The sequence below is a fragment of the Anguilla anguilla genome, chromosome 8, assembly GCF_013347855.1.
Source record: "Anguilla anguilla isolate fAngAng1 chromosome 8, fAngAng1.pri, whole genome shotgun sequence".
Lineage (NCBI taxonomy): Eukaryota > Metazoa > Chordata > Actinopteri > Anguilliformes > Anguillidae > Anguilla > Anguilla anguilla.
In genome coordinates this window covers 54,730,125-54,743,435 of record NC_049208.1, presented here as the reverse complement: position 1 = coordinate 54,743,435, position 13,311 = coordinate 54,730,125, and the positions used below count along the sequence as shown (strand labels likewise).

The following is a 13,311-nucleotide window of genomic DNA, read 5'->3' as shown; positions in this document are numbered from 1 at the left end:
CGACTGCTAATGGCCACTTTACCGAGAAAGATTTCTCCTGCTGAAACCAAGTAGCGGAAGAGCAATTTCTGCCGAGCCCAGATCGTATTTCACATTGCTGTTAAGAAGTTCTTGGTCAATTACTCTAAATGTAATTCCTGGAAATCGCTCAAATTACTGAGAATTAATTTAGACAGTGTCAAGCTTTGGCAAAGACGCGGGCGTGAGGGGGTAACCTCGGAACAGATTTATAAGGTGCTGGATTTCTCTCTTGGCCGCATTAGAGCTGATAATTCTGCTGGATCAGATATTACAGAGAGATTTCGCCCAGTAGAAAGATTGAACAACTTTAGAATAATAGCCCACTATGTGATTATTATTATTATTATTATTGTGTTTCCTTCGGGATTCGGCAGTTATTGCATGTGTCCAGGATAACCAGTTATGAGTACGTATTCACGAGTATGTGAGCGAATTCATCTTTTCCACGATATTTAACATATGCATATTTAAGGAATCTATTTTCCAAAAATACGATATGCCAGGTGGCTTGATAAAAAGAAATACGGGGATACGCGCCTATGTTTAGTCGCATCTAACCCCCGGATTTATGCATTGTGATAGTAATTGTTACAATGTCACAATAATAATAATAATAATAATAATAACTTTTCTTTCAAAGCTTTCAATTGCAGTACTTTTGTAAATGACTTTACAGCTAAACAACAAAAATAAAAGAAGCTTCATTTATTCCTTTTTTTTATCGATTCTATCGGAAAAGCGTGCAATTTCCTTCATCTCTGGGTAAATATCAGTGCAGCGCGATTCAGACCAGAGAACCGCACTAAGGAAAAACGAAACAAATACTACACTCAATTATGAATGAAACCAAAAATAAAAAGAAAATATCAACGTTTATTATTAAGATTAACCTCGATTGAGCGAACTGTCTTTTGTAAATGCATATAGCTGTATTCGTGCATAATATAGTCCTAACTTAGGATACACGCCTGTGTTTTAAATATTTAAGTGAAATACATTTTAACAGCGCGCGGCGACCTAAGGTTACAACGAACTACTATTTCTACAACGAACAAGAGCGAAAGCTTAAAGCTATACTTCTAACACGAGCTCTTTGAGACGGAAATACAATTCACTATGTTTCAACATACATATCTTCACTTTAACGTAGGCCTATAGATTAATATATACAATGCAAACATAATATATCAGAACAAAATGGCAATCGTATTAGGCCTATACTAATTAATTACAAGAGTCTTTCAATATATGAGAGATCCTAGAAGATAAAACATTATTAAGAGGTGAAGATGCAGAATGCGGGGTTCCAGTCAGTAGTCAGGGTGTGGACTCTAGCCAATCAGTGACTTACAGCAATAACTCACGTGTGGAAATACACCGAAAACCAGCAGACACTGATGCTCTCCAGGAATGTGTTATTTCCTCCGTATCCTCCTTTGCGATGCAGGCTACGGAGTAAATATAGACCTGAAAAAAAGCAAAATACGATGATGCTCATGCTATAATAATAATAATAATAATAATAATAATAATAATAATAATGATAATAATAATAAGCAAAAAGGCTATTGAAAGAAATATTATCTTGTTTTGTACAGTGCAGCTTTAGATCCACGTGCCGATGGCCAGTTCAACAAGATGCCGAGAATTTTACCTGTTTTTACAGATTTTGCCTGAAGGCGGCGCCACGTGCTGCCGAAATAGGCTCCAGAAGCAAATGCGGCCGAGTTCGCAGGCATTAGATTCCAATCCAGACCGCGATTCCGCCCACAGTTTATTTCTCGCCGCGTGTTGCGCGTGCCCAGACCAGACGGCGCACACGATTATCCAGGAAGCCACGGTGCAGCGCGTGGGACAGCAGCATAAGAATTGGATGTCGCACATTTGTAGAATGTCTGAGGCTTCCGCGTGACGTCTCCTGGGTTCCACTCACACACACTCAGAAAAAAAGGTGTATAAGGCCTGTCACTTATAACCCTGTTTCAGTGACACTCACTAAACATCTGAAAGAAAAGTTACTGTTAAAAAAGTGAAGTTACTGAATCAGCATGCAATAACACAAGCAGTGTTGGGTAGTGAAGGATTACATTTAAACTGGATTCTGCAATTAGATTTAAAAGACGGAGTAATCAATCTATAAATTACATGATGAAATTTTGGATTACATCAACATACAATGTACAGACAGACATGCAATCACACACACACACAAACCCCCACCCCACACACAAACACACACACACTCACCACATGTACACACACTAACACCAGGCACCATATGAACACACAGTAACACACCACACCACACCACGAGCAATCATACACTCACCACATGTGCACACACTAACACAACACACCACATGGCTGTCCACACAGGAAGTGAGCATGTGTATTGTAGCTACACATTCAAATGAAAAAAAAAAAAACCAGACTTACCAGAAACACAGAAATTAATGTTGGCAACACATTTATTCTGTAATATACTTGGCTACTTAAACTGGAAGTAATCCAAAAAAACAGATTATGTTTTATTAGTTCACACATGTTCAATGACGTAACAGATTATGTTTCTAATTACATTTCAGTCATGTCATTTGTAATCATTATCGGATTACATTTCCCAAGGAATCTGCTTAACACTGAATATAAGCAATATTCTTTAAAAAAAAAAAAGTATTTTAATTTAATTTGAGGTTAAGTTGGCTATTTGCAGAAACAGTAAAAAAAATTTGATTTAAGCAGATCTAAAATGAAAAATTAATTAATTAATTTGTTAGTTTAGCCTTTTGTTACATATATTTGTAGTCTGCTACCAAACAAATTGATAAAATCTTGCCCATTAGCACACAAACATCTCCCACTAAGATGATTTGTTTGAGGAAGCATTACATTTTTATTAAGTCACAAAGCCCTTTTATTAAATTTCATACTCTACAGCCTCACTTCGACTATATTTTCCCTCCGAAGCAAAGGCGCCGTAAACGAACTATCTTCCCCAGGAAACCGCATTACGCATTTTGGGCCCACGTTTTGTTCCCATTGCCGCATTAACATTATTTATTTATTCATTGTTATTGTACTTTTATTTTTTCTAGGCAGATTATGGCAAACGCGTTTATTTTTCGCAGGGGGCAGGGGACTGAAAATTCAGAGCGACAAATGAAATTCTGCATTTCTGAACAACTTCTGACGTGTTTGAACAACATTTTGAAATGATGCTCGCGCCACTTTGTCGATGCTAAATATAATAAAGTGAAGATTGTGAGTCAACTTGTATCAGTGGTCTTGATTATGACGTGAATAAACCACGTGCTCATTTTAGCATAAACCGATTCATCATATTGATGTATGACGTATGCACGCATTTTCTTACTAAGGAATGCTGTTGACTCCACCGTGGTGTCCAGTGTAATTAATTGTGTATTATCGAGCCTCACTACAGCAAAAAATCACTGTAGAACACATAGTTAATGAATTTATTTTACTCCAGGATGATTTCTGACAGTTAAGTTGAAAATATATCATTTTTCGATGTTTCCATTTTCCCTGTAATGTGACCTTAAAATTATGTCTAAGTGAGGGTCTCTAAGCAGGCCTTCGTGGCTAAAGCGCGAGCATTTAACGAAAATAACGCAATATTGTAACGTCACAGCTACAAGGAAAGGTCGCTTTGCAGTTTACGGGGAAAGTAGTGAAAATGAAGTAAAAGAGTATCCGAATATCTTCTTACGTTAATATATTAATTAGGCCTACGTGTTTTTAAAAAGGAAAACCGTTGAGCCTACCAGAACGCTGCTCGACTCAGTCGGCAGTCCGGCTGCAAGGCCTGCTCCAGCCAGCGCCTGTCAGAATTCAGAAACGCGTCCTCAATCTATTCAGATGACCTAGACAAGGTAACCGTGCATTTGTGAATGACATAACCCCACACGTTGACTGACACGTCAGGACCCGCGAATAATTCTCCATAACGCCTAACTGCAGGAGTGCGTGCGCACACAAGGTTTCCTCCGTGTTCCGAGTAAGATAAATTGTCGCCTCTGGAAACAGACATTAAATGAACAGACATTTTTCAGAGATAATAATGGGGAGGGTTAATCACAGTCCCGTTCTTATGCTGTCTTTGTTAAGGTGAAAATTTGTTAAGGTGAAAATCACAGGGTTTGCATGTCCTAATTATTTTCATAAATCATAAACGTCCGCGACAAATAATTGAAACGTAGGTTAGTCTACTAAATTCAGAAACTAGTTGTGTGACTTAATTATTTTCCGTATTATTTGCCTAGTTTGTAGACTGTCGAACAATTTTGATCAGGCTAAAATGCAGGTCTAAATAATAAAAAAATAAAAGCTCAAATCTCAGGTGAACGAAAATAATTTTGAAAGACAATGTGCACAAATCAAAGGCATTTAGTGTGGAAAGTTCACCTCTCAATAGAAATGATCAGGCTACATCCGCACTAATATGACGAAAATGTTTATTAACCCTTCGAGGTATAAGATCACCAATAGGCGATTAGAATGTTTTTCACTGAACATTCTATTGCTGATGTAATAATCACGATTGATAATTGAAAGGAACGGAGTTCTAGAACACTGACTTTTGAAAAACATTCATACTCTTGAAAAACATTCCTAATGCAGAAACGTTTTAACATTGTAAGCGAACGGAATTAATGGCCCATTAAATATAATCTAACACGTTATCATATTTAATAAAACCGCGTACTCTTTGGATAAATCGAGACCACGTATTTCCAGAACAGAAATGATCAGATAAACCTATAATCTTTCACTTTTAAGGTGAAAATATGTTAGCATATTAGCATAAAGTAAGCAATAAATGTTGGTACATGAACAATTTCTATAGATCTGGTACACACACACGAAACACGCGCACCCGCACGCACGCGCACACACCACACACACACACACACACACACACACACACACACACACACTCTCTCAAATCACAACATTGGGCGGAACTGGGGCGCAGTGGTTTGCACAGTGGTTAGCACTTGCAAGGATGCGGTTCTGGGTTCGAGTTCCGGCCGGATCCTCTCTGTTTGGAGCTGAACGTTCTCCCGCGTTCGCACGAGTTTCCTGTCGGGTATTCCGGGTTCCACCCACATGTCAGGCCCGGGATATTCCTGCCCTTGTCCTAGGCACTGGGCTGAGGTGGTCCCCGGGCGCTGCACTGCGGCTGCCCAGTGCTTCTGAGTAACTAGGACGGGTTAAATGCAGAGGACAGATTACTACCCCTAGGCGCTTCAATACAGTATATTTTGAAAATAAAACTCTTAACACTGAATTGCTCCGTGAGAGAGGGACACAATTTGTAAGATGGCAACATGTTCTAAATCCGTAGCTATGTTTTTTTTTTATTTTTTTATTTAAAATAAACGGTAGGCTACATAAGAGAGCCGATCTAAAGTTTATGAAGAACACAAAAGCTGATATTGTGAGTTCTTTCTTAAATACGACGAATTGGGCCAAAATATTTACAGGATCTATGCGACCGAGTGGCGCCCTGTTACGGTGCAACGGTCATATGCCGACCTCGGTTTCCGTTATAAAATTAACACTATTAGCATTCGCCGCGAGATTCTACAGGCTCTCCCTACGTTACAGTGGACAAACAAACTGGCGCATATAGCACATCCGCCACAAGATGGCAGTATTGGTCTACAACATGAGGCGAAAAACAGAAAAGAGAAAATAACTGACCGAAAAATTCTACGTCCGAACCCCCCCCCCCCCCCCCTCATTTTTTAAAAAACGAATTAACTATCTTTCGGGGAAAAGCTCCATTTGTCCATTTGTCCATTTTGTGTGGACTAAGGTCCACACAAAATGTCATTTCAGAACGAATATTCATGGGTCCCCCTGACAGGAAGATAATTTCTCTATTACGATTGTTTTTTTTTGTAAGTTTTTTAAACGTTATTGGTAGTATCAGAACTCACGTTAAAACGTTTAAAATACATCGCTGGGCACTTTTAACGCACGGGCACGAGTTTACTGTACCTCAGTGTTTGAGTGTGGGGGGCCTGTGCAGTGCCCGTACAGTGGGCACAGCCTAAATAAAGTCGTAGTGCTCGTCAAATTTATGTCCAGAGCTTTATTGGGATTCTCTTTGGTCATTGTACAAGGCACACGGACAACAAACAGATATACCAGCGAATTATTCAACAGTTTACACGCAGTTTTGCCTACCTTTATGAATAATCACATTTAAGGCGATATCACGGAGAGCTAAATTTTACACACGTTTTTTTCTGGCGATATTCTGAAGGACTGATTATGAAGGACTGGCAAAATTGCACCAGAAGATTGTTATCAGTGAGAGTGTTAATCACATCATGAACACGATCTTCAAAAAATATTAAGGCAGCGCACTGATTGTTTCAATAAGGAATTAGATTTTGTGAAGAGTATTTGGCCATTTAATCATTCAGAATAACAACTTACTTTACATCATTAAAATAGGCCACTTTTCGACGCATCAAACACACAGTGGTTATTATTTTGGAATCCTGATGAATATTGGTTTACCACGAGCTAGTTCCTGAGCAGATTACAGTAATTTCCTTGGTCAGTAGAGAGTTCATACCCTAATACTCTGACCACAGACCCACGAATTATATTTTGACATGAAGATGATTAGCCTACCCGATGTTTTTGCTTTTCACTCGTCAGCAAACTAAAAACATAGCCCAAGAAAAACACATCTCACGCGACTTCGTCTCGCGCCACATACAGTCGTCTATGCAGCTGTTTGCGTCCGCTCTCTCATTTTACAATCGACTCCACCGGGCGACAAAATGTGGATGTTGTGTGTAATCGGCGGCAATAAGGAAGTCATATTCCAAACAGAAGAGCTTTCGGGCCGTCGATATGTTTTCCGTCCCTGTTCTCTTTCGTTTGGCTTGTTGTGTTGTGTTGCATTTTGGCTCCGGTGGAACTAACTGTTAATCTTTGGTTTGCTGACCACTTTCTTTTCCTTCACGCGCCTGTTCTGGAACCAGATGGTGACCTGCCGTTCGGACAGGCTGGTCTGCGCGGATATCCTCCTTCGCTTGTCCTTCGTGATGAATTTATTGGCGGCGTACTCGCGCTCCAGCTCCTTCAACTGTGCCTTGGTGTACGGCACGCGCTTCTTTCTCCCACGGCGAAAAGGGCAGCCGTCCACTCCCGCTTGTGACGCGGTATCTTGAGACCAGGACAGGGAAGAGAAATGCGCGCGGTTAACCACTCTCCACAGTTTATATACAAACAAACACTGCCAGACAGCCAAAATAAAATTACACGGCAGACACATTTAATGAAAAGTTGACATTTTCTGCTGATTAATTACGCCTGTCTCGGAAACTCACACCCGGCCCCAAGTAACACCCTTTCCCAAAACAACAAAGAGCAGGCGACATGAAATCGAAGCGCGAGCACACTGATTCAACCACAACAAGGCAAATCGTGTTTTATTCAGGACTTACAAAACGCGTTTCCCACTCATACACACACGCCTAGCCTACGCGGTAACGCTCCAGGTGTGAGCGCGCGGCCACGTCTGTACCTGGCAGGCGTGACTTCCACAGGGAGCACGGCGGTGTCTGTTCCTTCCCACAGTAGACCTGGCCGCTCCAGCCGTCACTCAGCGGCCACGGCTGGTAGCTGTCCACGGGCAGCAAGGGCTCGTGCCGGGGCTCCGCGGGGCCACTCGTGCCTGAAAGGTCCAGGTAGCTGGGCACGGGCTGATATGGACCGGCGGCGTAGCTCGGATAGAACGTAAACTCCTTCGCCCTGGACGCGAACTGCTCGCCAGGAAGGGACGTGTCCATGTATTTCTCCCCGTAGGCGGGGGAGGGCTGCGTGCCCGCTTTGACGCCGCACTGGTGGGGCATCCGGCACGGGTAGTGGCCGCTGCCAAAGTAGCCGTAGGGCAGGGAGGCGGCGGAGGAGCCGCGGGCGGCAGAGCAGGGGCCGCACCGTTTAACGGGTTCGCCCGCGCCAGGCGCCGGAACCTCGATGGACGCGTATGCGGCGCCGGGAGGCAGCGACGCCGGGTGCGCCATCACGTTCCTGCACCGATTCGCAGCAAAGTCGCCGCCCGAAAACGCATCCATGCCTCCGGTTACATCGTCTGAGCCGTTATCGTACAGAAACATCACCGGGTCAACCCAGCGCGGACGGAGAAGCACTGACGCTGTCATAGCATGTCCGACATTGAGACAACTGGTTCTTTTTTTTTTCTTTTTTTTAACAAATCCCAAAGACCGCAAAACGGAGATACCGAATCCGAGTGTAACAGACTGCCTGACGTTGCTGTGCGCTCCCAGGTTATTGGTCGAGACCGGGCACATGATATGCAAATAACATGATAAACATCTAAGATACAGACAGTCTAATTGTGTGTGCGAAAAACATGCGCCATTGTTAGACGATCATATCTTTCTAAAGATCGACTTTTCGTAAATGTTTGAGTGAAAAACGCATCTGGTGTGTACATGGGTGAATTAATTTCGACTGTCGTCTTTTCTATGAATAACGTAATGTATTCGATATACCTTTGGTACAGACATTTTAAGTACAAAAATAAAATTCTGAATAAAAACAAATTCCCAGCTAAACTGTAATAATTAGCCTAAACATATTATTCCATAATATTACCTAAACTCGTGGACAGAGAGAACCCACGTTCTAGGAGTCAGATCTTGGAGTGTCGGCAGAAGTAGCCTACATATCCAAGTTTAGGCCAAATTGAAGATTTCCAATTGTTGCCAATTTTTTCAAATGCATATTATTTAAACAGCAAGAAAAAGGTCTCGAAGGAAACCCCATTCACTGAAAAGTTTGGAAGTCCAATGTGTGTTTTACTTTTCAGAATGCACACATTTTCCTACTGACATTTTGTATTAGTGTATGAAAGCATAAATATGCACTAAAATAAGATTCCACCCTTTGCATTATTACGATACGTGTACATTCCATTTAATTGTATTTGTTCCGATGAAACAAGCTACAGATTGTTCCGATTTCCTATTTTGCTGAACGGATATAAACCGAAAAATACTAGCAAAAATTAATCGTGATTTATGATTTACATTTTGAGGAAATATAGGGGTACATGACGAAAGAACTGTTTGTCGCACCGCCAGTTTGGAGCTGTATTCTTTAAAATTGTTTCGATTCTTGGAAATGGATTCAGAGAAACGGGCTGTTTTGTGTTTTATTATATCGGTCTTTAAACATTATCCATCATTAAAACTCGCAAATAAAGAAGAATAAACATGCACACCGTCTCCTGGTAAACAAACACACAAGCACACACACACAAACATGGTGAAAGGTGAAGTTTCCGGTGTAGTTACAATATTCGAAAGGCTAGAGAAGACCAAAGTTTGACCGCGGCGTTTTACCTACGGGTTAGACACATCTCGAGGCCAAGGTCAAGTTTAAAGTTGCAGTCTAGCCATTGAGCTTGGGTCATTCAAGACTTGGGAGACACGCGGGCAACTTCCGCCAGTGCACGCGGGCTGGTGAGAAAGCACGAGAAAAGCTATGTGTAGGTCCAGAACATTACATTTTACAATTTGCATTTAAAATAAAAAAATAAATAAATAAAACATTTCTTTGTTTTCTGTAGAGTATTGTAATTGGATAACGCGGCACACATGACTATTTTTCATTTATTTTCTATTTTTTCAATGTTTTAGCGATGATGTGAGAAAATGTTTTGTTTACTGAAAGACGCCTCGTAGAAGAGTCGCGGGAGCGTCCGGTCTGCGTGCTTGTGTTTACTGGCGCGGCTCTTTTCCAAAGGTAATGTGCGCAGATTCGAGTGCAGAAACATTAGCCGATGTAGGGATTCCGAAACCCGAACGAAGGAGAGGTTTTAGCACCCATCACTGGAAACTGAACTAAACGGTTTAGGGCGAAAGTGAAGCAAAAGCCAGTTTTAATTCCTTGTTGACTGCTTTATATAATATTACTCTCTTACACACACAATATACATATATACATGGACAACATAATTTACATGCGTTTGAGGCAACGTTTTAAACGCGCCAAGACAGGGCAGTCCTAATTCCAAGGATTTCTTCATTCTTATTATTCAAAATTTTTGATATTATGCCGATTCCCTCTTAGAATTGCGGTTTATATTTATCAGCAAGCGCGGACTGCGCTCTGAAATATAAACCTCCACTTAGTTAAAATATTTTGTTTCTATAATGCGCTCAAAAGCTTTCCCATGTTTAGTAATATGTAGAATAATAATAACCAAGAAACCGTTTGATGCAGTCTATCGGACGCGAGTAAACAACAATATGTGCAAATTAATTAAACTCTAACAGTGGTTAAATAAGACCAATAGAACCACATGTACGCTGTAAAATGTACTTTAACACCGAACATTTTCCTGTACGGTCTTATCGAAATAACTGAACTATTTATGAAACGCCTTTAGAAATAAATTAATTAATGCTTACGACAGCAACCAAGTTGATAAGCGGGTATTATATTACATTACATTATATTATAACATGCATGTTCGTTTTGTAAATATAGTAAGTTTAGAGATAAGTTTTACTGTTCTTGGCTTCATGTATATACGATTCCAGACGTCAAATTTCACGACAAACGGACCTTTTCCTATTACACTAAAGAGAAGACGGGCGTGTATTCAGTCTATATAAATACATTTCGCCCTTCATCCTCATGCAGAGGAAAATAGTGAATTCAGGGAATACACACACTCTCTCACACTCACACGCACACACACACACACACATATATATATATATATATCAAAACAGTTCGGGTCCAGAGGTTGCAGCACATTCACACTGCAAGCTAACGGGTCTACAGACATAAAGATCAAATTAGATCACTTATCATCTTGATACATTAAACTTAAAGTAATTATTTGAAATCTACTTAACGTGAGTTACGTTGGCATAATGCAAACCACGACAACCCGAGGAACAGTGAGCTGGTTCTGCATATCAAAATAGTCAATACGAAAAAGATTCGGGTGGATTCTAAATCTTAATGCAGCGATTTTGGGTTATCTTGGACAGGGGCCCAGTTCGGTCTCGAGACAGGTAAGAAGCGAGCAGAGGCCTCGAGGCAGGAAGACACAGAGCGCAGGACACAGATTGAAATTCTTGCATATCACAGTAGCATGGTCACTCTTCACCATCGCAAGGGTAAATGGATAAGATAAACAAATCATGTTTCATCTTAATACATGCCTACAAATGCTATTTAGAAATAGGCGACATGGTACGCACATATGTTTACATTTCTGGCAGAAAGAGTCACACAGGAGCGACCAGAGAGGGACTGAGCTGCCACAGACAGCAAAGAACTGCCAATCAATCACACAAAATGGCGCGGTAACAACGAGCCTACTGTCTCACTAAGCCCCAAAGTAGGCCGACCAAGTCGTTACAGGTCAAACCCAAAATATAAAACCTAAATACAAAACCGTCACCCAAATGTCCATGAAATGGAATTAAACCCAGAGAGGAACGAGTGAGCCCCTTCCACACGGACCCAAATCGGGACAAACGAGAGCTGTCAGCACGAGAGGGGTGGGGGCGCGTGAGGATTATGAGCCCAGTTGCTCCAGTGCACAATGGTGCCACGGTCAATTAGCTGATCAAGCGCCGCTTTAAAAAATAAAAATAAAAAAGCTTGATTCCTGTTTTCGCCATATCAGAATAAAAATGTTAATGTCGCACAGAAACACGGCCGCGCACACACGCGTCCATGCATGAACATACGGCGGCCAACTGGTCTACTCGCATGCGCTCTTAAAGCCGCGAGCTGCTAATACCCAGAGCGAGACGCTGGAAAAAGCACTGGTGTGTGTTAATACATTGCAGCATTTCTCCGACCAATAAACCTTTTGAAGCCTTCCTATAAAAACATCAACTGGTCCACGAATATCACACACACGCACAAACACACACACACACACCAGTGATACGACTTCAATTCCAATTACACCAATTAGATTTAAATTTTTGAAGTCCGTTTGGGGTCTACCGCAAAGCGTTAAGTTACTGAAATTAATTTACATAAAACGGACCATGTTAAGTTACAAAAAGCAATAATGTCCTAACTTCTTTATTCTTTATTGGGTTATTATGGTAAAGTCATGACTGGTAATTCTGTGTTTAACTGGGTGTTATCCAGTCTATATAGCTGAAATTAATTAATTTTATTTATTATTTTTTTCAGATGTTTCTTGAAGTGGTCACCACTGATTACGCGAATGTGCACATGGCTCCTAAGTAGATTTTAAGTGGACACTGGTAGTTAATTTAAGTGAACGAAATTATAAATCACAGCATTTGTTTAGCTGAAGTGCACATCTTACGTTGGGTAACATAAATCCTCGTGTCCGTCCTTTGCGTTCCCACCCATTAGCGCGAGCCAGGACCCAAAGCGCAGCCCTTTGATCACTAAACAAAACTTTTTCCCTTAAAAGACGCATTTTTAAGGCGCGAGCGGCATGTGACGCCAATACTGGTTCCTGGCTCCCTACGGAATTCGAATTCAATCCACACGGACCTGCGGTCCGGGAAAATTAATTTCTTCTGAAAATACAGCGGTTCAAATATTTCTGGACTGAATTGTCCGAATGTCCCCCATCACGACTATGCAGCATTCAGTTAACATTTTTCCTTCGCCGACTGTTTGAAGAGTTTTTAAAAACCCAAGGGAAATGAATGCAAAACATTTTGTATTATGTACCCTAGATGCACTGAAAGATCATTTTAATTTAAGGACTAGTTTAGGTCCTTAAATCCTGCCTGCCTAACATATGTGGAACCGTTTTTTCCAGTATTTTCGCATCCATATTGGCTCGAGCTGTTCAGAAATTATATATAAAAAATAAAATAAAAACATAACGCAATAATAAGATCGTGGCACAATATTGATGCATAAATGAAGCATAATTTTAACTAAAGAACAGTGGCAACATTAAAAAAATTGACAGAAGTCAGCGCGTGACACAGATCAAGGCTGAAGCGGTTCGTTGGACTGTTTCAAAGGGAACAATTTTACGAATTCTGCAAACGAAATTGGTTGAGGTCTCCCTTAATGGCGCCGCTGGAAGGACGGCCTAACACACACCGCCTTTTCCCGTCTGCTTACATTCCAAAAACGTTAAAACAAGCAGCCACTTTAGACTTCCTGTCCGGAAACACAGCGCCCGAGACACGCGGAAACATGTTTTAATTTAATGCCAACTCATGAAATTCCCGCTGCCAACCTGAA

At 41.1% G+C, this 13,311-nt stretch overlaps 1 protein-coding gene across 1 annotated transcript; it reads right to left on the bottom strand.

The window, feature by feature from the left end:
• Positions 1 to 5,978: 5,978 nt before the first annotated feature.
• Positions 5,979 to 8,237, bottom strand: hoxa13a (homeobox A13a). The gene is made up of 2 exons (XM_035428605.1): positions 7,595 to 8,237; positions 5,979 to 7,233 (listed from the first exon to the last, which is right to left on the bottom strand). The coding sequence occupies exons 1-2, from the start codon at positions 8,229 to 8,231 to the stop codon at positions 6,986 to 6,988; spliced, it is 885 nt and encodes a 294-aa protein (XP_035284496.1). The 5' UTR covers positions 8,232 to 8,237; the 3' UTR covers positions 5,979 to 6,985.
• Between the last annotated feature and the right edge of the window lie 5,074 nt (positions 8,238 to 13,311).